At 42.2% G+C, this 25426-nt stretch overlaps 1 protein-coding gene across 1 annotated transcript; it reads left to right on the forward strand.

The window, feature by feature from the left end:
• The first annotated feature begins 20137 nt into the window (after positions 1-20137).
• LOC311111565 (sentrin-specific protease 8-like) lies at positions 20138-22324 on the forward strand. Its single transcript, XM_084154319.1, has 2 exons — positions 20138-20203; positions 20710-22324. The coding sequence occupies exon 2, from the start codon at positions 20754-20756 to the stop codon at positions 21390-21392; it is 639 nt and encodes a 212-aa protein (XP_084010445.1). The 5' UTR covers positions 20138-20203; positions 20710-20753; the 3' UTR covers positions 21393-22324.
• Positions 22325-25426: the final 3102 nt, after the last annotated feature.

The raw sequence follows: 25426 nt of genomic DNA on the forward strand, positions 1-25426 counted from the left end.
AAATGTGGTAAGTGAATAAACAGATAAGTGGAAAACAAAGAAATTCAACATAATTCAGGCACACTGTCATGCCAGGCTGGAAAGTCTACATTGAAGAAACAACATATGGACTCCTTACAGCCACAGAGAAAACAACACAAACATGGCCTCTCAGAACTTTGTTCAGGCGTCAACTGCTACTCTGATATAAACACACTCTCAAAAGCTCTTGATCAAACGACAGCCAGGAATTCTGTGAGAAGAAAGAGCCAAAGAGGGAGGAAACATTTATAGTAGCTCTACTTTGATGCAGTCTCTATGATTCACTGACAGAACCTTAACACAGGGCTTGTCATAACTATTTGCGTACAGCGTATGAACTGTGAGCTGGAAGGAGACACCTGAGTCAGTAGGCCGGGGTCAGCGAGAGGAGAGGAAACATGGCTCCCCCACGCCTTCAAAGCCAACAGAAACACTGCTACTGTGCCAAGTCACTTAAAGGGCCGGGACGTCACCGGCTTCTCCTCTGAGTGGGAACAGAGAGCCAAGGCTGATCCTTCAGCCTCTCCGACTTGGCCAAGAGGTGAATTATTTGATGAACTTGAAGTTCCTTCCTCACTAAATACAGGGCCAAACGGGTGCCCTGTTTACAACTTCATAGATAAGATATCACAAATACCTTAGTAATTCAATCACAATGTCTAAAAGAGACATGCCTAGGCCTAAATATTGAGAAATAAAGTCAAGCAGAGTTTGGGCAATAACGCAAAGTGCAATAACGCTAACCTGTGAACCTAGCAGGGTAGCATGCTAGCATGTGGCTAACCCAACTGACACATCCCTTCCGAACATCACCGTTCTCACTGTAATTACAGCCGACCAAAGGCTCCCTGGACCTGTGTAGCACGACACAGCACGGAGATAATCATGGGTATTCTAAACGAAATACAACCGCCATGTTAACTCCCTCCACATGCCTGCTATAATAGGAAGATGTTTGCCCCGCGCTAAACGCTGACAGGTGTGTGGTGATGGCACAACCGTGGATTTGCACTCGTACACAAATACGAAGCAGTCTCGCTGAGGAGGCCGGGAGGAGTTTGTTTGGCGGGTCAGGGTGACAGTGCCATGTGTCATTGCTAAAATAAGAGCTTTGCCATGCTGGGGCTAGTATTACCACAGCCCAGTTAGCACAGTGTGCGGTCACAGAACAAGGAGCGCTTGCTCGCTAGAGAAAGGGGGAAGGTGCACTAGAGACGATCGGATGCTAGACTGTGCCGATCCTCTTCAAAAGGGCTCTAATTCCACATTCAATGAAGAAAACAGAATTGTGACTAGAGAGCTAAACAAAACAATAGGCCTATTCAGAACAACAACTCTATAGCAACGGCACGTTCTCAGTAAGACACATGGACCTCAGGACAAAGTGCTTGAGGAGTTTGACAGACGACACTTACAATTACTGAGAGGAGATTACAATTACAAAAACAGTTGTTTTTGTTGAGACGGGCTTTCGTTAAAATGTAAAGTTGGATAGAAATGGGAGCGCAATCCCACCACACGGCCAAGCCTAAATGGCCTTTTTACAGCCTTGTAAAACTTGCAACTCTAGAAGAGAGACATCCAGGCCTGGTCAGTGACAAGCCAGGTCAAACAGAGTCTGTAGCAGGAAGATCATGTCACTACTTAGCCAAGAATAACTACACCCGTAACCATGTGTATAGCCATGTTAATTGATTTCATGTTGACTTTGCAATGAAAGGACACCATTTCATTTCAGCAGTTAAATGTCAACGTAACCTAGTAGTCCACTGTCAACAAAGACTCCAACTTTGAAGAATAAGGCACCTTGACCTAAATCAAAGATGGCCACCATAATAGCATTCTCTTATGAGCTAATCTTTAGAACTCTTGAGGTAGGTAGCAGGTCTTCAATCTCTATCAACATGGCCAGCCTTCAATGGGCTCTGCTGTCCCCTCACTACATACAGTAAAGAGATGGTTCATGGACCTTTCAGAAAATACTAGTCACTCTGGGCCCAACAATCCAACAGGCTTTGTCATGCCAGTGAACTCAATAGCAGGTTCCTGAAAGGAACTGCTATTAATACCACTGAAGGGGTTTGCATGGAAAAGAGCGCTGGAGACAGGGAGTGTAAACAGGACCAGTCCTGTGTGGTCGCCATGGCGAGGCCTACTTCCTTCATCCACTCCCAGGACAATGACCCCGGCATGGGCGAAACAGGAAGCGTGACTCAGTGGGCTTCTCCACAACAACACCACTGGGACACTGTTACGGCTCCCTTTCCACTTTCAAATCAAATCAAATGTTATTTGTCACATACACGTGTTTAGCAGATGTTATTGCGGGTGTAGTCGGAATGCTTGTGCTTCTAGCTCCGACAGAGCAGTAAAATCTAACAAGTAATATCTAAGAGCTAATAATATAAAACATAATACATAAAAAAAATAATAATACTGCAAAGTTTCCTAAGAGCTAGTCGCGAGGCCGCCATCCTCGTCGGCGCCAGGTTCAATACTTTCTACTCATAGCGAAGCAAGAACCTTGTTATGAACTTTTAAGTGTCCTGTTTGATGCTATAATGTTCCCAGTTTAAGGAACTTTAACTCTTTGTGGGTCAAATTGGTGCTGTACGCTAACTTTTTACATCTAGCTACAAAATCGTAGCCAACAGGGGATCTTAAATTCCCTGCCCTTTAATGAGAAAAGAGAAGATTACACAAAATACTGTGATAAAAGAGGATATAAAACAACATTGATGTCTGCCTCTGAACTACAACAGACAGGAACATGATCAAACAGGACATTCCAACCTGAGAGGGATTCTCACAGCAGACAGCCAACTGTGAGGAGACTGAGGCTTCCTGTCAACAGACACTACCTAGATAACAGTATTGATGGACAGACTGCCAAACGAGTCCTTGGGACAGACAGCACGTGAGCTTTTTCTGGAGGACTCTCACCATTCCCACGCTCCTCTGACTGGCTGCTGACTGAGCACCGGCGTAGGACGTAGACAGGCCTACATACATCTGTCAGGAACCTGGGAGAATATAACACATACCAGAGCTCTGGCCCTTTCCAAACCTCTCTGGCTGGTTCTCACCGTGGTCCAGTCTGTCCCACACCATCCGTCTCCCACTCAGTCTCTCACTCCGTTTCCTCCCCCTTCTAGTTCCCCTCTCTGTCCGTCTCCCCCTCTGATTGGGTCTCTGTCACAGCTGAAAGGTGAGAGTTATATAGTAAGCTATACAGTGATATAGTGTCCAGGTGAAATAATTCAGAACTAGACACAGTCAGAGGTAATGATGATAGCGGGAATTCCAACGGTAAACCATCAAAGGATGCCAATCATGCCATACAACCAAATTAGCATGAGGTAGCTTCACCCAAATGGGCTGTGTTTACACAGGCAGCCCACTTCTGATATTTCGACAAATCACAGCAGATCTTTTTCAGAGCTGATCTGATTGGTCAAAAGACCAATTAGTGGGGGTTAAAAATCAGAATTGGGTTGCCCGTGTAAACGCAGCCATGGTGTCAGAGATATCAGTATTATCTGGATGAAGACTTGGCAAGAACAACATCCGTGTTACAAATGGAACTTAATCATTAACAGCATGAAACTGCTACACTGCGGTATTAACATACTTTCACATTAGTGGAAGGGAGGAGCAGGATGTTAGTTTCTCTGGAGAGAAATCTGTCAGAATTGGACATCCTCTACTCTCCAGACAGTTGTGGATGTCTTTGCCAAAACGTTTTATAATAGAAGAAAGATACGCTAGCATGGAATAGATAGTAGTGACAAAGATTTAATTTAAACATTAAGCATAACTTTAAGCATCAGTTGTCAGAGCACCTTACCGATCACTGCACCTGTACACAGCCCATCTGAAATTAGCCCACCCAACTACCTCATCCCTATATTGTTATTTATTTTGCTCTTTTGCACCCCAGTATCTCTATTTGCACATAATCTCTTGCACATCTAGCATTCCAGTGTTAATACTATTGTAATTATTCTGCACTATAGCCTATTTATTGCCTTACCTCCATAACTTGCTACATTTGCACACACTGTATATATATTTTCTGTTGTATTTCTGACTTTATGTTTTTTACCCCATATGTAACTCTGTGTTGTTTTTATTGCACTACTTTGCTTTATCTTGGCCAGGTCGCAGTTGTAAATGAGAACCTGTTCTCAACTGGCTTACCTGGTTAAATAAAGGTGAAATAAAATAAATAAAAACATTTCTTGGTAAAGCCGCTCATCAATAATTCATCCTGGAAAGAAGTTGAGTGTGAGGCAGAAAACAACTGAATAAACACCCTTGAGCTCATGTGTAGCTGGGTTGTACCTCTTTAGAAGTTCGCCAAGTCTAACCGCTATAAAGCTATTACCTCAAGCACAAATCGGTCTGGTGGTGAGCTGCATTGCAAATTACTGTATGATGCCAACCAGGGTTGGGGTTAATTCCATTTCAATTCAGAAAGTAAACCATATTCCAATTCTCTTCAATGAGGAAAATGTGGAATTGGAATATGGTTTACTTTCTGAATTTAAATGGAATTGACCCCAACTCTGGTTGGACTCATACAGTAATTTGCCATGCAGCTCACCACCAGGCAGATTTGTGCTTGAGGTGATACCTTTGTAACAGTTAGACTTGGCGAACTTCTAAAGAGAACTTCAGTGTACTTCCTGAATTGACTGGAATTGAAATGGAATTGATCCCAACCCCAATGCCAACATCTCAGTCTCTACAGAATGGGTTGTGGAGGCAAGTCCCACTGGGAAAGTTGGGAACCACTCGACTCTAGAGGAGTGAGTGGGGCGATGTCAGACCGTCCACTCTGACAGTGCTGAAAGCGAGCAGCTGGGGTTGGTCAGAGGGAGAAAGAGAGGAGGGGAGGGAGAAGAAGAAGACACAGGGAGGCTACTGTAGGAGGTATCAGTGACCTGGATTACACACACTCCATTTCCCCTTCAGAATGGTAGCCATTAGGTCAAGGCCTGGCTCAGCTCCGCAGGCCCTGGCCTGGGGCAAGGAGGAGCTGGGCACCAGCGGGTGGACTCCTCCAGACACACTGGCAGGGGAATACACACGCTCACACCGAGTACGTTTATATGCACAGTAATAATTTGATATTAAAACTGATTATGGCAGATAAGTCATGTAAACACCTTACTCTGCTTATCTTAAAATTGGCGTAAGGTCAAAATGGAAGTAAGAATACGCCGATTAAAACCTGGTTTTCTGAGCAATCTTTAGAATGATTAGGACATGTAAACACCTTAATGGACGTTCCAGGGGTGTGTTTGATCTGTGCATGTGCTAGCACCAGCCCAGCGAGTCTCCCTCTTTAGCGCCAGTGAAGTGTGTTAGGAACAACTGAATGCATGTCTTAGAAATAGTTTTCACATACAATCTTTATATGTCCAAACTCAGAATCAAATATGCTTCCCCAAAATAACATGGTCGCTGTGGTAGAAAATTATTTTGATTGGGGATTTTCAGCATTTATCAGAGTGCGATCAGGTAGCCTAATTTCAGATGTGTCCATGTAAACAGGATTATTATTAGGGAAATCATTCTTACAAAGCATGTAAATGATTTAAATCAAACTATTATATTAATCTGATTATCCACAAATATCTCATTATTGTGTGCATGTATCCGTTCTCACCAACACACACACACACACACACACACACACACAATGCAAGTTAGAGAAACACACACACAGAAGACAGGGAGTAAACGCCAGGAATCATCTCCAGTTTCACAAATCAAATCAAATTGTACTTGTCACATGCGCCGAATACAAACAGATGTAGACCTTACTGTGAAATGCTTACTTACAAGCCCTTAACCAACCAACAATGCAGTTAAAGAAATAGAGTTAAGAAAATATTTACTAAATAAAGAAAAGTAAGAAATTGAATCAAATCAAAAAGTAACATGAAAATTACATAACAATAACAAGGCTATATACAGGGGATACCGGTACCAAGTCGATGTGCGGGAGTACAGGTTAGTCGAGGTAATTTGTAAAGTGACTATGCATAGATAATGAACAGCGAGTAGCAGTAGTGTAAAAACAGAGGGGGGGCTTCTTCACTGGGCCTTCCTCTGTCACCGCCTACTATATAGGTCAGATGCTGAGCAGTAGCCATACCAGGTGGTGATGCAACCGGTCAGGATGCTCTCGATGGTGCAGCTGTAGAACCTTTTGAGGTTCTGGGGACCCATGCCAAATCTTTTCAGTCTCCTGAGGGGGAAAGGTGCCTTCTTCACAACGGTCTTGGTGTGTTTGGACCATGACAGTTCGTTGGTGATGTGGACACCAAGGAACTTGAAACTCTCGACCCGCTCCACTTCAGCCCCGTCAATGTTAATGGGGGCCTGTTCGGCCCTCCTTTTCCTATAGTCCACGATCAGTCTGCCGATGACTTCTGCTCCCATTACAGTGCCAGAGATACAACCTGCCTTGCCTTGAATATTCAGTGCCAACAGATCTGAACGAATAAATCGTCTGTTTCCTGCTCATGATGCCGCCGTCAGTCTTTGGAATGATGCGGGCATGCAACCAACTGAACACAAACAGTCTTTACCCCTGCAGGGTATGAAGATCTGATCCAAACTAACCATCACAGTACATTAACTGTGTTGATGTTGATCGAATTATCTGCAGGATGATTCCTTTGTGAGGCATTACATAACCACACAGCAGTTGTTACTTGTGATGTATTTTTTCATAACTGAATCCATACTACGGACAAATGACAAATGGACAATTTTGCTTAATGTTTAAAAATCTGCCTTTCTTTAAAATCGGTTTTCTGTGAAAACGATAAGAAAACTCATAAAATGCCAAGTTAATTCACAATGCAGAATAATGGTCCTATTACCTATATACAGTGGGGAGAACAAGTATTTGATACACTGCCGATTTTGCAGGTTTTCCTACTTACAAAGCATGTAGAGGTCTGTAATTTTTATCATAGGTACACTTCAACTGTGAGAGACGGAATCTAAAACAAAAATCCAGAAAATCACATTGTATGATTTTTAAGTAATTAATTTGCATTTTATTGCATGACATAAGTATTTGATCACCTACCAACCAGTAAGAATTCCGGCTCTCACAGACCTGTTAGTTTTTCTTTAAGAAGCCCTCCTGTTCTCCACTCATTACCTGTATTAAATGCACCTGTTTGAACTCGTTACCTGTATAAAAGACACCTGTCCACACACTCAATCAAACAGACTCCAACCTCTCCACAATGGCCAAGACCAGAGAGCTGTGTAAGGACATCAGGGATAAAATTGTAGACCTGCACAAGGCTGGGATGGGCTACAGGACAATAGGCAAGCAGCTTGGTGAGAAGGCAACAACTGTTGGCGCAGTTATTAGAAAATGGAAGAAGTTCAAGATGACGGTCAATCACCTTCGGTCTAGGGCTCCATGCAAGATCTCACCTCGTGGGGCATCAATGATCATGAGGAAGGTGAGGGTTCAGCCCAGAACTACACGGCAGGACCTGGTCAATGACCTGAAGAGAGCTGGGACCACAGTCTCAAAGAAAACCATTAGTAACACACTACGCCGTCATGGATTAAAATCCTGCAGCGCACGCAAGGTCCCCCTGCTCAAGCCAGCGCATGTCCAGGCCCGTCTGAAGTTTGCCAATGACCATCTGGATGATCCAGAGGAGGAATGGGAGAAGGTCATGTGGTCTGATGAGACAAAAATATAGCTTTTTGGTCTAAACTCCACTCGCCGTGTTTGGAGGAAGAAGAAGGATGAGTATAACCCCAAGAACACCATCCCAACCATGAAGCATGGAGGTGGAAACATAATTCTTTGGGATGCTTTTCTGCAAAGGGGACAGGACGACTGCACCGTATTGAGGGGAGGATGGATGGGGCCATGTATCACGAGATCTTGCTGGGCAACACAGACTTTCAACTCCCTCCAAATATTTTCTATGGGGTTGAGATCTGGAGACTGGCTAGGCCACTCCAGGACCTTGAAATGCTTCTTACGAAGCCACTCCTTCGTTTGCTGGGCGGTGTGTTTGGGATCATTGTCATGCTGAAAGACCCAGCCACGTTTCATCTTCAATGCCCTTGCTGATGGAAGGAGGTTTTCACTCAAAATCTCACGATACATGGCCCCATTCATTCTTTCCTTTACACGGATCAGTCGTCCTGGTCCCTTTGCAGAAAAACAGCCCCAAAGCATGATGTTTCCACCCCCATGCTTCACAGTAGGTATGGTGTTCTTTGGATGCAACTCAGCATTCTTTGTCCTCCAAACACGACGAGTTGAGTTTTTACCAAAAAGTTCTATTTTGGTTTCATCTGACCATATGACATTCTCCCAATCCTCTTCTGGATCATCCAAATGCACTCTAGCAAACTTCAGACGGGCCTGGACATATACTGGCTTAAGCAGGGGGACACGTCTGGCACTGCAGGATTTGAGTCCCTGGCGGCGTAGTGTGTTACTGATGGTAGGCTTTGTTACTTTGGTCCCAGCTCTCTGCAGGTCATTCACTAGGTCCCCCCGTGTGGTTCTGGGATTTTTGCTCATCGTTCTTGTGATCATTTTGACCCCACGGGGTGAGATCTTGCGTGGAGCCCCAGATCGAGGGAGATTATCAGTGGTCTTGTATGTCTTCCATTTCCTAATAATTGCTCCCACAGTTGATTTCTTCAAACCAAGCTGCTTACCTATTGCAGATTCAGTCTTCCCAGCCTGGTGCAGGTCTACAATTTTGTTTCTGGTGTCCTTTGACAGCTCTTTGGTCTTGGACATAGTGGAGTTTGGAGTGTGACTGTTTGAGGTTGTGGACAGGTGTCTTTTATACTGATAACAAGTTCAAACAGGTGCCATTAATACAGGTAACGAGTGGAGGACAGAGGAGCCTCTTAAAGAAGAAGTTACAGGTCTGTGAGAGCCAGAAATCTTGCTTGTTTGTAGGTGACCAAATACTTATTTTCCACCATAATTTGCAAATAAATTCATTAAAAATCCTACAATGTGATTTTCTGGAGTAAAAAAAATCTCAATTTGTCTGTCATAGTTGACGTGTACCTATGATGAAAATTACAGGCCTCTCATCTTTTTAAGTGGGAGAACTTGCACAATTGGTGGCTGACTAAATACTTTTTTTCCCCACTGTACTTATGTCATGCAATAAAATGCAAATTAATTACTTAAAAATCATACAATGTGATTTTCTGGATTTTTGTTTTAGATTCCGTCTCTCACAGTTGAAGTGTACCTATGATAAAAATTACAGACCTCTACATGCTTTGTAAGTAGGAAAACCTGCAAAATCGGCAGTGTATCAAATACTTGTTCTCCCCACTGTATAGGGCTGGGCAATTAAGTTCTCTACCACAGTCATATACCCTGGAAAGCACCCAGCTACGGCATGTTTGTTTGCCTGTAAAGGGACACTAAGGCTCTTTAAATGCCGTCACGAAACCTTCTCTGGATAGTTTCGAAGTGCCACTGAACAGGTATTTTACTTGTCTGTAAAGGAATGCAGCTTCTGAAGCGTGACTAACGTCCATCACTAGGCAACCAGAACTGTCAATCAAATAATCTCAAACTGCCTGCGGGCAGCCTGCCTGTTTGTTAAATAAAATACTGTGATTTACCAAGACATTTAGTAGAAAGAAAACACATCTTTCGCTAGGAATCGACTCTTAAGATTCAGTATTTTTGGAACGGAGGAGAATGATTAGTTGCCATACTTCCAAGAACACAAAAACACTGGCAGAGAGAGGCGAGGGGCACATTACAGGCAGGTCGGTTTTGTCTGGAAGGGGTACAGATTTGGTGAAAATTGACTTTTTGTAGGTTTAGGAAAACTGATGCAGCAGGTTAGGAGAATTAACGTAGCAGGTCGGGATAATGTTGTTAAAGTTAGGAAAAGGGTTAGGGAGGGTTAGCTAAAATGCCAAAAAATATATATACTTTTGACGTCAAATTTGACAAAAGCTGTATTCCATCTAGACATGACCAGGCAGGTTGACCACCAGGCAGACGGAGTCAGAAGGCACTAGGCCTATCTATCAGCAATCAAAAGCTGTATCTTGCAATGGAATGCTGTATTTCGCAATTTCTTGGCTTGCAATGTGTCGCAACTTCAATAAAGCAGGGCCTATCATCAATTAATAGGTTAGGATATTCTACAGGCAGCAGACCGACGACTGAACACACTGGCATCATTAGAGAAGAGAAAGAGCAGGCGAGCCAGCTGCACTGGGATTTGAATTTAGTGGGGGGGGGACTAAATAACAGTTTTTCCGTTAGGGACTTTTCTTACGTTCACACCCCTAATCCATACTGGAGGGCGTACAACAACAAAATCCTGAGTTTCGGCGAAATCCTCAAAGATACTACCCAGCCATATAAATGTCATGCTGTGCAAGGTAATCCTGAGTTCCATCATAAAAGTATCCGGTTCAATTCAATCAACTGGAATCGTTGGCAGTCCTACAGTACACACACTCCATAACAGAATCCATGTTTTCAGCTCCTCTTCCCATGACCCTGCGCTAGAGGTCAGACAAGTCTCTGGCAAAAACATAGCACATCCCTATGCTGAGATACAATGAGGTTCCAGACACCAAACCAATCCTCCCAGGCTTGTTATTCCATTTCAAAAGGCTGCCGACTAATGCATTTATGTACTAGCCTAATCAATGGCAAAGGAAATCCACTTGGCCTGACTGGCTTTGACAAGCTATCTAGGGTACTTTAGCGATGGAATAATGGCATGTGTAAGATGTGCTAGGTAGTGGATCCACTCTAACGACTTTTTGATGCATTTTCTATTAACTGAACATGAGCAAAGCGGAAAATGCTTTTTATCATTCAAACCAACAATTAATTTGGTTTGTTCGCTGCACTGTTGCAACCGTCAACGCCTCTAATACCAGCAACGGTTATCAGAGGTTTGAAAGCACAACCTACAAGTATGTTTTGGGATGACCATTGGGTTTTCCATGTAGAACAAAACAGTATAGCCTATGCATTGGCAGCCATGATGGCACTAATGCAATATTCATCATATACAGTACAATGGGCAGGCTATTACATTAACTGCAGGGCTGAATGTTGCGCATTAGAAATAAAACGACCACTAACTACAGGTCAGTGTTCGGAGGGCTCTCTCAGACTCTTCAACATGAGGACGGGCCTGCCTGATCGCTGTCAGTCTGCAGCCAGACGACGCTGGCTGAAATATGAGCTGAACGGTGCAGTCGGAACATTAGCGGGTGAAGAGAGGCAGCAGAAAGCTGAAGCAGTGGGCCGCATTGATCCATGCTTTGTTTGAGATTAACGTATGGAAAGAAACTTGTGAGAACTTGTGAGCTTCACAATTCTCGTGGCAGTCCTAGGTATTTCAGAGGCCAAATCAAACATTACCTTTGTAATGTTACACAAAGACGTTCCCCCCCCCCAAAAAAAAAGTAATGTGTAGATTTAGTGTAAAAATCTGTCCATAAGTCACTATTACACTGAATCGAAGCTCAGGCAGTTTCACATTGATTAATTCAACTAGCATCTTGACCAATTAGACAGGAACTTGTTTCAGGAAGGGATCTAATGCGTCTTCAGAAAGGGACTTATCGTCCAAAATAGGGATAGCTAAGGTGCTTTTTTCTCTGAACAATATCGTGCTGCCTTGAATAAGAGGGTCACAGCAGTCCAGCTCTCCTATTTAGTGTCCATTGGCCCAGATTTACAATCCATCCTCATACTCAATAAGCAGACCACGGTCCGAAACTGGACCCAGAACGGGGTCAATACAGACCAAGGGTCCCGACTAACAGAAAAATATAGAAAATAATAAAAAATATTTGAACTCAGTCGGACTTCAACCCCTTGTATAATATGATCACACATAAGACATTGCAAAATGTGTAGAATTGCAGGAAATAAGCATTAAAAACTGCAAAATTCTCTCTCCGCCAACAAAAGGGGTGTGAACAGTTTGGGGTCACATGGGTTGAGAGGTGGGGGTTTGTTACTATGCCGATAAATGACAATATGCATTCGGACCTTTGCCACCTAGGAAATGTGTGTTACCGGACCTTCTCAAATAGTACTTGAGAAACCCTGATCTATGGTGTGAATCACAGGGCCTCGGACAAGACATGGGAAGAAACTATAACAGTTTGGCAGATCAGTCAGTCACAGGAAGATAAGACAGACAGACGCTTTGTCTGAGGTGAACACTGATGACGCTAATGGCTTTAGCAGACCGCCTGTCTGATGAAGTATATTAAACAACACAGCGATATCATACACTGAGGGGGGGGGGTCAGGGAGTTCATTGGGGGAACTACCAAACACCATGCATTCTATTATGATGCAACGTGCAACCCATGAATTAAATTACTAGAGGGGCTATGTCATAAACCCTCAAAGTTCCAGAATGGATGAAAATGGCAGCCATATCCGTAAGGGCGAAATCCAAACCAGTCTAATAGGAATTAATGGCAGTAGAGGCATAATCCTGATTTTACTTACGCAGGAAAATAAAAGTAAGGCATGTCATATCAGAAATTGTGTACTAGAATTATTGTCAAACTAAAACATGACCAGTTCTGTATAAATAGCCTCCAAATCATAGGTAAACAGACCATAAATGTCTACATTTCTAGTTCTTGGAAAGCTGTGAGTGCTATTATATGACGCAATAGTAGTTTAGGTAGGTTAATAATATATCTTTCAACCACAAATTCACCCTTAATCAAACAAAAGGTTCTCAATTTGGGTTTACGATTAATCTCCTTCACCCATTTTCCCCCCATATTGCATCAACAGTTGTTTTTTAATCATATCTATGTCTCCCTTAATTAGTACAGACGTTCACAGAGACTGTTGAAAAAGGTCAGACATTTCAGTTGCCCATGTCCCACCTATGGATAGAACCCATTGGGTTTAAACGTCTTCTATTGTACAGAAGGTGAATTGCTTAATAAATTGATAGTGACAGAATCAGATTACTTGCCAAGCAAAGTGTATTATTTTGTCTCCTCTGCTATAAAAAGGTTGAAGCTCTGCCTCTGAATGTCAAAGAAATGAAACAATTATATTTTAAATAAATTACAGACTGTGTCACCAGCAAAGCACCCCCACACTTTAACACCTCCTCCTCCATGCTTCACGGTGGGAACCACACATGCAGGGATCATCCGTTCACCCACACCATGTGTCAATTAATCCCATAAGGGATGGGTTGCCAATTGGTGATTTGACACGAAAATAACATTTCATTAATTCATTCATTCCCAGATAGCTTTTAGGGAAACACTTGACCTTCTCTCTTTGGGTTAAGCCACGGAAGAAGAATATCCAGCAGGTAAATCTTACATGTTTCTGTATCGGTAAGCCTACTCTGTCTAGGGTGCAAAGGTAGCGCAGATGCTCAGATTCCTATTATTTGAAAACAGGGACAGTTTCGTTGTAAACAAGACACACTGATTTGGCATTGGAGAAATATGATGAGATGAACACGTCTATCTCAGTGTCCATTCTTAGCCTGTCATTTCCGTAATTTGTGTGGTATTAAAAAAAGATTCCGCTAATATGTAAAATGACGTAGAATTTAACGAAATTTTTATAAAAGTAAATATTTTCTCGGACATGCAAATATGATGACAGATTAATGCAATGCTGTTACAATAAAGGAGATGTTTCCACTCCTACTCTTGTCCACGGTGGTCTGTGAACCCACAACCTTCTGGCCCGCAGCCCTGTGCAGCATGCGCTATCAAAATTCCTGCGTTGCAACGTAAGGCTTTCAGGACGAAGAACAGCTTCTAAAACTGCATATGTAAGGCTCTGGTCTGTCCAAAAGGTGAGGGTAAACGGTAGGCATGTTTTAATTATTATTTTGGGTATAGGGGAGGGTCACTTGTTTTTTTCCCAAGTGTTCTGGGAGTGTTTAGGCAAAATATATTTTGATGAAGGGAGGGCCATCCATTTTCATTTCAGAGAGGTCAGATTTTCTCCATGTAACCATTATTATAAATAATGTTCACTCCCTAAGCAGCTAGGTCTCAACACCGAAAAGCCATTTGGCCTCCAGTCTCTAGAAATAATCTCATTCCATCTAGGCCTAATCATTTAGTTGACATAACCATTTAGGCCAAATCAAATCTAGTGCTTAAATGATGAAATACCTCAGACCTCATTTGCTAAGAGTGATGAAGTGGTAGGTAAAATTAACTCAAGGGCTTTCTTCCACGAGCAACTTTTGCTACATGCCCTTCGAGTTTCCTGTGATTGTTCAAGCATATAAACTAAATCTCAACAGGGGTTTCTCAATAGAGAGGATTTAAACAAAGATTTGGCCTCGTCCTCTTTCCACAACAGAGACTTATTTTTAGAGGAGAACTACTGTAGGAGCGAACTCCAGACTTTTAAAAGGGACACTATTAACCAAGTAGGCTGGTAACCAAGTAGGCTAGTAACCAAGTAGGCTAGTAGCCAAGTAACAAGTAGGCTAGTAGCCAAGTAACAAGTAGGCTGGTAGACAAGTAACTAGTAGGCTAGTAGCCAAGTAACTAGTAGGCTAGTAGCCAAATAATAGGCCTGACCTGCATTTAGGCCGACTCAATCTGCTGAAAACAGAAAACCTCTCCGGTAATGTTGGGAAAATAAACACAATTCCTTGTTTCCTATCACTCTAGATAAGAGTGTGAGAATGTGTGTAAGAATACTGTTCATTGACTACAGCTCAGCGTTCAACACCATTGTCCCCTCCAAGCTCGTCACCAAGCTTAGGACCCAGGTGGTGAGGGTATGCAACATCACCTCCGCCACGCTGACCTTTAACACAGGGGCCACACAGGGGTGTGTGCTTAGTCCCCTCCTGTACTCCCTGTTCACCCACGACTGTGTGGCCACGCACGACTCCAACACTATTATCACGTTGGCTGATGACACGAGGGTGGTAGGCCTGATCACCGGCGACGATGAGCCATCCACATCGATGGGGCATTAGTGGAGCAGGTAGACAGCTTCAAGTTCCCCGGTGTCCAAGTCACTAAATACTTAAAATGGTCCAAACACACACGCACAGTCGTGAACAAGGCGCGACAGTGCCTCTTCCCCCTCTGGAGGTTGAAAAAGTTTGGCATGGGCCCTCAAATCCTCAACTGGCTGCATACCGGCTTGGTATGGCAATAGCACCCTTCGATCGCAAGGCGCTACAGAGGTGTCACGACTTCCGCCGAGGCTGCCTCCCCTCCTTGTTCGGGCAGGCTTCGGCGTTCGTTGTCACCGGAGTTCTAACCACTGCCGCCCCAATCATCATCACAATTGTCTTGTCAATCACACACACCTGGTTCTATTCCCCTAATTAGTCTGTGTATAAGTGTTCCCTCTGCCCCTTGTCCTTGTGGGTGATTGTTTATTTGTGGAGGTTAGTGAAGCTCGGTGGAGCTCGTGTATTGTGTATCGACAGGAATATTTTTCCCGTATGCCTTGTATTTTCCAGTGCGCCTGTTTTGTGCCCTGGAGTGTGTTTGACGTATTTCTGCGTAAACCTGTATTTTGCAGATTAAAGCCTGTTATTCTGTGATTTACCCTCCTGCGCCTGACTCCTTCATCACCACCTCATCACAAGAGGGTTGTGCGGACAGCCCAATACATCTCTGGGGCCGAGCTCCCTGCCATCCAGGACCTCTATATCAGGCGGTGTGAAAAGAAGGCCCGGAAAATGGTCAAAGACTCCAACCACCCAAGCTATTGACTACTTTCTCTGCTGCCTCACGGCAAGAGATACCGATGCATCCAGTCTGACACCAACAGGCTCTTGAACAGCTATCTATCCCCAAGCAATAAATGACTGATAAATAGCTAACAAAATAGCTACACAGACTGAATTTACCTTGCATCTTTATTGACCTTTCATTTCAATCTTTGCACTGTCTCTATGCTCACTCACAGGGCCATCTACACTCACACACACTGTCACTCCAACACACACACACAAACACTCACTCCATCATTTTCTCACTCGCACATAATATGCACATATATTTATACTGACTCTACACACCCACTCACTGACATACAAGCTGCTGCTACTCTGTTTATCTTATATCCTGATGCCTAGTCACCTTACCACTATACATATCTACCTCCATCACTCCAGTATCCCTGCACATGTAAATATGGTACTGGAACTGACTTTTTAAATATAGCCTGTATATAGTATGCTTACTTACTTAGTGTATTTCATATTTCCTATTCCTTGTGTGCTTTTTTTCTAGTAATACATTGTTATTAATTATTGCATTGTTGGGTTTTGAGTTTCCAAGAAAGGCATTTCACTGTACTTGTGCATGTGACATTAAAACTTGAAACTCTCATTCTGACCAGTCTGAGCACCATGAGGAGTTAACGAGGGGAAATACAAAGCCATGGGGGAAGCCAAGCCTTTGAGGACCCGTAGCCTCCTCGTGTAATGGCCACAGAGAACGGGGAGCTTTGTTCCTGGTCAACAGGCATGTTCCACTTTAATGACTTCACTTCATGTGCGTGCCAATCACTTACGCCATACAACACTTTTCATGTGCGGCTGACCAAGTGACTCAGCACGTGACCTACCACCCCCACCCCACCGCACCCCACCCCACCCCACCCAACCCTGTGGCAATGAGGTCACTCTCATTTGAGGTCATGTTGGGTTTTAGAATCCTCACAGGCATTGTGTAGGCCTATATGGGAAAAGCACAGCATGGTCACAGAGGAGTGGTTTGTCGCCTCGGTCCACCAGTAAACAAAAAAAAACAGGATAGGACTGACACAGTCAACATGTTGGCTACAGTCTCTGTGGTTAGGGAGCGATAGCTTTAGGGTGATGCAATAGTTGTATATTTCTGCAATGGTCTTTTCCATCATGGAGGCTAGCCATCAAAAAAGGACACCAACAAGGTTTAGAGAAAAACTTTGGAAAAACTCTGCTACTGCTGTAAAGCTTGTTTCCATTCGTTAAACCAGCACCCCACAGCTCAGACTCTGGAGCATCTACAGAGCAGTGTACAATGACTAAATAATGTTCAGCCAAATGGCCATTCGCATTGATTTCACGGATGCTGGCGCCTCAAGGATAATGAGTTTCTAGACTATAACACACAGCATTACCCCACCTAAGAACATACATTAACAATTTCCATTGCTTCAGTGAGTAATATTCCACTGTCATAGATAGTGATCTAGCCTAATAAAGCTACATAATATTTTTAGCCCAGATGAATACTTCATGATGGAGCATTTCCAAACTGCAGACAGAGTGACGTAGTTCCCTTCAGACGCTGCATCTGCACCGCTTCTACTGCATCAGGTCTCAGATTTCTGGCTCCAACAGCTGCTGTAGCTACGCCTGCGCGGGCAATCCCTCCCACTTTTCAACCTCTCCAGGTTCATATCAGCACGACTTGTTGTTTCTCAGTTTGATGGCTTGATTTCCATGTTATCCTGTAGGCCTTTAGTTCACCAAAGATTAAATACGAACCCAAACGTCACAATGTATCCAGTTGTGATCAGAAATATCCTATAGCCTAGTCCTGACCCAGGCTATTACATGTTTCTGGTATACAAACTCCAACCATCAACACTCCCACAGAACACCATATCATGAGCGAACTATTCATTGGATGTTAACCATAAAGTTAACTAGAGCATACGTTTTCAGTTACCCCCATGACATGATACATCCAAGAGGTCTGTCAGAGAGAGGAGAGGCCCGCGGGGTGTCATGTCAGCAGGACCAGTTGCTGGACTCTAATGACAGGCCCGTGGCAGGCCTCTGGTGCTACGCCAGCAGGCAGCTGTGTCTCCTCAGTCCCAATGCATTCCCCCAGACCATTACAGACACACTCTGATCACCTGTGCAGAGGATGGGCCCAAGTAACAACCTTTCTGGGGAATATAGTTGTAGTACCTTGGGGGTATATAGTTGTAGTACCTTGGGGGTATATAGTTGTAGTACCTTGGGGGTATATAGTTGTAGTACCTTGGGGGTATATAGTTGTAGTACCTTGGGGGTATATAGTTGTAGTACCTTGGGGGTATATAGTTGTAGTACCTTGGGGGTATATAGTTGTAGTACCTTGGGGGTATATAGTTGTAGTACCTTGGGGGTATATAGTTGTAGTACCTTGGGGGTATATAGTTGTAGTACCTTGGGGGTATATAGTTGTAGTACCTTGGGGGTATATAGTTGTAGTACCTTGGAGTTTTATTAGTTGTATGTACGGGATACACATGGTACACACCGTCCAACGAAATGCTTACTTGCAGGTTCCTTCTTGACAACGCAACAACAATAAGAAATAATACAAGTTAGTTACTAAACATTCTTTATATTTTAGTAAATTCAAAATGTCTTGTTGTTGCTCACCATTGGCTAATCGTTTCCCATCACACCCATATCAGACTCCTGAGAAGCTTATTATTTTGTATCAATCTATAGGCTAAACAATATCCAAACTACAGAAGACATGTAAGCATTTCACGGTAAGGTCTGTTGTATTCAGCGCATGTGACAAATACAAAATGTGATTTGATGTATACAATACAGCCTGGCATTACAAATAATAACATTCACCAAAGACGATATAAACAGGTTCAATCAACTCAGTATGAGGATAGGTCAGCTTGAGGGATACGTCCTGGATAAAGAAGCTATGGAACAAATGTTATGGGCTAAGGAGTGATGTGACGTCACAACTGGCCGAACAGAGTGAGTGATGCTCTGGGCAGGCCCCATGATTCAGCAGCTTATTCACCCCATTAGACCTCCTCTACAATTCCACTGCTTTGCAGACTGTACTGCATCCACTGCATTATAAACTATTCTGGCTGACCTCCACTAAATAATACATGCAGACATTTCCCCTGCCCCAGACAGAGATGGACACTGAGGACAGACAACACACCTCTGCTATTGCTAGTGTTTTCAATTATTGTTCGATTACTTTGTTTCAAACGAGGGTGGTCTGAGATCATTTGAAGTTGGCGAGACATTGTAACCTTCATGTTGTACTTGATACATCTGATATGATACAATGTATCTGCATGGACGCTGACAGATAATGTCTTGATTTGACTTTAAATCCCTTCGTTTAAAAACTATAGTGCGTAGGTTAAACGTTCGGTTCCCTTGACATAAACTGCAACATCAGTTATCTAACAGCTCATGACAATAACTTACTACTAGAAAGCAATACACTTTTGTAATAGTGGGTGTTCCACTACTGACAAAGCAAAAATAACTAATTCTGTATGCAAAGATGCGGTCTCTTTACTACAGGCACAATCATAAAGCGGTCACGCTATACATCCAGTCAATAAATTAACACAGCGTTCCAAGTAATGGTAACTACATGCAATAAACTCCCTGTGGCTCAGTGGGGAGGGTAGTCCATTGCGCGATGAATGGAATTCCCAAAATCATATCGTCAACAGCAAAACGTTGCCTATTGGTACCATACCTCAGTGATTGTTACATATTTTATTTATTTTACAGACACATGAGAAAGCCCCGTTTGGGACAGTAACAAACCTTCTTACCTTACTATTTAATTGAACGTTAATCCCAATTTGTTGTGCGTTGATGCTGAAGCCTTCTCGTTTGGGACAGGGAAATTAACACACAAACGCAACTCTCAAATCTGACTTTTAATTCCCTGGGTTTCCGAAAACAACTGCCTCTTCGTTCTTCTCTCCAAATTACTTCCCCCGAAAATAATCATCAAAATTCAGATCAGTCCCGAACAGTGACGCATATTTGTCCTATTTTCTTCTCTTCTTAAAATGTATTAAAAGCAGCCCTTCCTATCCCGGTGACGTTCGCAGAAACCTCTGCTGCCTTTCCCCCCCCTTGCTAATCAGTGCGCGCTCCCGCAACTTGATAGGCGGGGTCAAATAATCAGGGAGGGAGGGGATTGGATGTCCCGACTCATTCAGCGAATCACCCGCGTGGACACAGCGGGGCCCAAATGTCTCGGGGAAAGCCCACTTGCCCCGCAGTACTGTCGCAAAATGTTTACGGTAGTGGAGCAGTTAGTACCCGTTTACGTTTCTTACTGCAATGAGGAAAGAAGGTTGCATTTTTTATGGACCTTTGTAGTGAATGCGTCTTGTAAGGTATGTGAAATAAAATGTTTGTTTGTTTATTCATTTCGTACATCGTAAACGCACTGTGCATGCCAAACCCATTGGATTGGGAGTCAACACTAGCTAGCATAGCAAAACGCAATGCAGCAACCCTGCCAACTTTGACCAAAATAAGCTAGGCTTTTTTAGCTGTAACTAGTGTGTTGTTATAGGGGCTTTATAGCTCTAGTGTTAATTGTGAGATTGAAGATTATATCCAGTTGAAGTGTATTTCTTTTTGTAGGCATATTTTACTATGTCATAGATAATCAGCCTGCGAACATAGCTAATGTTAGCTATCTGGAAAGTGATTTCAGCACCTAGGCTATAGCTAACTAGTAGAAAATCTAATTTTTGTGTCTCATACACTCAACTAATGAATTAGCTAGCGCTCAGTCCTGAAAAATCTGACAAGATGACAGCTTGTGATTGTGTATAGTAGTCTTGCTTCATCTTTCACTTAATCTTCCCCAAACCGGTGCCTCCATGTTTTCCAGACTGACCCTGTCCAGCTGTTCGCCCCCACCCTGCCTTGGAGGGAATGGATCCCGTAGTGTTGAGCTACCAGGACAGCCTCCTACGGCGCTCTGATGTGGCCTTACTGGAGGGACCTCACTGGCTCAACGACCAGGTCATCGGCTTTGCCTTCGAGTACTTTGCCGCTGAGCTCTTCAAAGGTCTTGGCGAAGCGGCTATCTTCATCAGCCCAGAGGTCACCCAGTTCATCAAGTGTGCTGCCTGCCCGGAGGAACTAGCCCTGTTTCTGGAGCCGCTGGGGCTAGCTTCCCGGCGCTGGGTCTTCCTGGCCGTCAACGATAACTCCAACCAGACTGCCGGCGGCTCTCACTGGAGCCTGCTGCTGTTCTGCCGGGACGGCGGCCATTTTGCCCACTACGACTCACAGAGTGGCGGCAACTCACTTCACGCCCGGCGCATCGCCACAAAGCTGGAGCCCTTCCTGGGGTCGGGGAGGAAAGTGCCCTTTGTGGAGGAGCCCTGTCCTTCGCAGCAGAACAGCTATGACTGCGGCATGTATGTGATCTGTAACACAGAGGCGTTGTGTGAGAGGGCCAGAGTGGAGGGCTCGCCTCGCCTCCCTGTCCAGACCATCACCCCAGCCTACATCTCTCAGAAGAGGCTAGAGTGGAGCAGACTGATCCAGAGACTGGACAGAGATTGACCTGGGGAGCTATGTTCTCCTCCTCAGCACTTAGCTTGTCCTCAATGTTCTGAGAACAGGAGAGCCTCCAGGAGTTTTAAGGTCAATGATTGAATGCACTGGATCTACAATCACAAAGATATTGCATATCATAGTAAATGTAAAAGATTGAAGCCATGTTCCAATATTTCAGGCTTCATACAACAATTGGTGTCATATTTACTCCTTAAAAAGCCAGAACAACACATGTAGACACTGCACCTGCATGCCTATACAATAAATGGAATGTATTATCTATTTATCATATTCATCACAAGGAGCAGGTTACAAATCAATTCAACGTTTATTTGTCACATGACAGAATACTACAGGCGTAAACCATCCAGCTAAATGTTTCCTCAACAGAGTTGAATATCAGAGGTACAAAATAGAAAGTCCAGAATAGGATTTTACAAAAAGCACGTAAACAACACTAGGTCAAAAAAAATATGTACACGAGAAATGGACATCTTGAAAAGAACGACATGTTTTCTCTTCACTGTATTTCCTTTGATCTTGTTAAGAAAATGTGGAAATTGTTTACAATGATTATTGCTCAGGTTTGCTGTAAATGAATCTGAATTGACATGAATAATGTATCTTAGTATGTTAAATATACAATAACCTCACAATGAAGAAATGTTTGGATGCAATTATACCTGTTGATCATGGTCAAATGTTGGTTGTAAGGCGGCATCAGTTCCATGATCCTCTCCGTTTACTAAACCTGCAACTGAAACCTAGTCCTTATCGTAGTAAACCATTAACATTCACACAGTATCTTCATGATACACTTCCAAGGAACATGAAAGTGCCATATCTTATATATGAGATTATATGCATATAATGAGATAAATAAATATAATGTTGAAAGTGTTACAGTATTTTGGATGATAATAAAGCAGCAAATCTGAAATCAATAAACAGACCAATTTAGTTACACTTTGTGTCAGAAGCATGCAGTCAAATACATTATTCAAAATCAACTAAGTATATGAATAATGAATTAATGTAGTAATGACATCAATTATTTATTCATTTATTCATTACTGGCTGAGGCAATGATGAACACCTGAAGAATAGAAAACCATGAAATCCTGGAATTAATCACAAGGTCCCGGTAATTACATTCCTTTATTAGTCCCATTTACGTCTCTATTCAATCCGTATCGCCTGAAGCGTTACAGATTGTGCGATAGAAATGTAAAGGTCATTTCCGACCTATGCAGCGTTTACCGTGAATGCAGTCTCCGCCAACGCGGGAACATTGCCTTTAAATTTAAATTGGGCTTTAGCGCTGAATTTCCGCGATACAGATTGAGTAGAGCCGTAAGTCTATTTTTGTAGTGTACATTTTCTATCCATTGTAGTGTAATTAAAAGGACTATTTGTAATGTAATAGTAGTGTAATTAAAAGGACTGTTTGTAGTGTAGTGTAATAGTAGTGTAATTAAAAGGACTGTTTGTAGTGTAATAGTAGTGTAATTAAAGGACTGTTTGTAGTGTAATAGTAGTGTAATTAAAGGACTGTTTGTAGTGTAATAGTAGTGTAATTAAAGGACTGTTTGTAGTGTAATAGTAGTGTAATTAAAGGACTGTTTGTAGTGTAGTGTAATAGTAGTGTAATTAAAGGACTGTTTGTAGTGTAGTGTAATAGTAGTGTAATTAAAGGACTGTTTGTAGTGTAATAGTAGTGTAATTAAAGGACTGTTTGTAGTGTAATTAAAGGACTGTTTGTAGTGTAATAGTAGTGTAAATAAAGGACTGTTTGTAGTGTAGTGTAATAGTAGTGTAATTAAAGGACTGTTTGTAGTGTAATTAAAGGACTGTTTGTAGTGTAATAGTAGTGTAATTAAAGGACTGTTTGTAGTGTAGTGTAATAGTAGTGTAATTAAAGGACTGTTTGTAGTGTAATTAAAGGACTGTTTGTAGTGTAGTGTAATAGTAGTGAAATTAAAGGACTGTTTGTAGTGTAATAGTAGTGTAATTAAAGGACTGTTTGTAGTGTAATAGTAGTGTAATTAAAGGACTGTTTGTAGTGTAATAGTAGTGTAATTAAAGGACTGTTTGTAGTGTAGTGTAATAGTAGTGTAATTAAAGGACTGTTTGTAGTGTAATAGTAGTGTAATTAAAGGACTGTTTGTAGTGTAATTAAAGGACTGTTTGTAGTGTAGTGTAATAGTAGTGAAATTAAAGGACTGTTTGTAGTGTAATAGTAGTGTAATTAAAGGACTGTTTGTAGTGTAATAGTAGTGTAATTAAAGGACTGTTTGTAGTGTAATAGTAGTGTAATTAAAGGACTGTTTGTAGTGTAGTGTAATACTAGTGTAATTAAAGGACTGTTTGTAGTGTAGTGTAATAGTAGTGTAATTAAAGGACTGTTTGTAGTGTAGTGTAATAGTAGTGTAATTAAAATGACTGTTTGTAGTGTAGTGTAATAGTAGTGTAATTAAATGACTGTTTGTAGTGTAGTATAATAGTAGTGTAATTAAAGGACTGTTTGTAGTGTAATAGTAGTGTAATTAAAGGACTGTTTGTAGTGTAATAGTAGTGTAATTAAAGGACTGTTTGTAGTGTAGTGTAATAGTAGTGAAATTAAAGGACTGTTTGTAGTGTAGTGTAATTAAAAGGACTATTTGTAATGTAATAGTAGTGTAATTAAAAGGACTGTTTGTAGTGTAGTGTAATAGTAGTGTAATTAAAGGACTGTTTGTAGTGTAGTGTAATAGTAGTGTAATTAAAGGACTGTTTGTAGTGTAATAGTAGTGTAATTAAAGGACTGTTTGTAGTGTAGTGTAATAGTAGTGTAATTAAAGGACTGTTTGTAGTGTAATAGTAGTGTAATTAAAGGACTGTTTGTAGTGTAATAGTAGTGTAATTAAAGGACTGTTTGTAGTGTAGTGTAATAGTAGTGAAATTAAAGGACTGTTTGTAGTGTAATAGTAGTGTAATTAAAGGACTGTTTGTAGTGTAGTGTAATAGTAGTGAAATTAAAGGACTGTTTGTAGTGTAATAGTAGTGTAATTAAAGGACTGTTTGTAGTGTAATTAAAGGACTGTTTGTAGTGTAATAGTAGTGTAATTAAAGGACTGTTTGTAGTGTAGTGTAATAGTAGTGTAATTAAAGGACTGTTTGTAGTGTAATAGTAGTGTAATTAAAGGACTGTTTGTAGTGTAGTGTAATAGTAGTGCAATTAAAGGACTGTTTGTAGTGTAATAGTAGTGTAATTAAAGGACTGTTTGTAGTGTAGTGTAATAGTAGTGCAATTAAAGGACTGTTTGTAGTGTAATAGTAGTGTAATTAAAGGACTGTTTGTAGTGTAGTGTAATAGTAGTGTAATTAAAGGACTGTTTGTAGTGTAATAGTAGTGTAATTAAAGGACTGTTTGTAGTGTAGTGTAATAGTAGTGTAATTAAAGGACTGTTTGTAGTGTAATAGTAGTGTAATTAAAGGACTGTTTGTAGTGTAATAGTAGTATAATTAAAAGGACTGTTGCCTGACATTTGGCTTTCTGACTGGAAATAGGCCTGTCCTCTTACCTCCTCCACACTCCATGTAGGTCTGAATGAATTGGACAGATACAACCATCAACACACATGCTTCAACTTTCCCTCTGATCTACACAGGTGCTTAGGGTGAAGTAGAGGGTTGTTTCTAGGTAGACCTAGATTTCCCTTCCAACGGGCCTGCAGAGGCTTGCAGCCAGACATCACAAACAGTATTATTACACAACTCCTCGGGCTATATCCATTTGGGGATACAATACATAAACTTCCCTACAGGCAGACTGAATCTACAGTACAGAGTTGAGAATGGGTCCGTATAGTGATCATTCCTCACCTCCACCTATTCTGAAAGCCTTCACTCAGTCAACCCAGACTCTATGTTAAAGCCCAAGGCTATGGGAAACAGTCAAGAATAAGAAAGGGCTATTCTTTTCCACAAATGTATCTGACTGTCCATATTTATAGGTGAGCGCGATGGTATCAGTTTTAGACGGGCGCACCTTGTCAGCG

The sequence above is a fragment of the Coregonus lavaretus genome, assembly GCF_964263955.1.
Source record: "Coregonus lavaretus genome assembly, chromosome: 37".
Taxonomy (NCBI): Eukaryota; Metazoa; Chordata; class Actinopteri; order Salmoniformes; family Salmonidae; genus Coregonus; species Coregonus lavaretus.

Bases quoted from the DNA above. Each gene is read 5' to 3' on its own strand.
- LOC311111565 (XM_084154319.1), top strand. From the start codon at position 20,754: ATGGATCCCGTAGTGTTGAGCTACCAGGACAGCCTCCTACGGCGCTCT.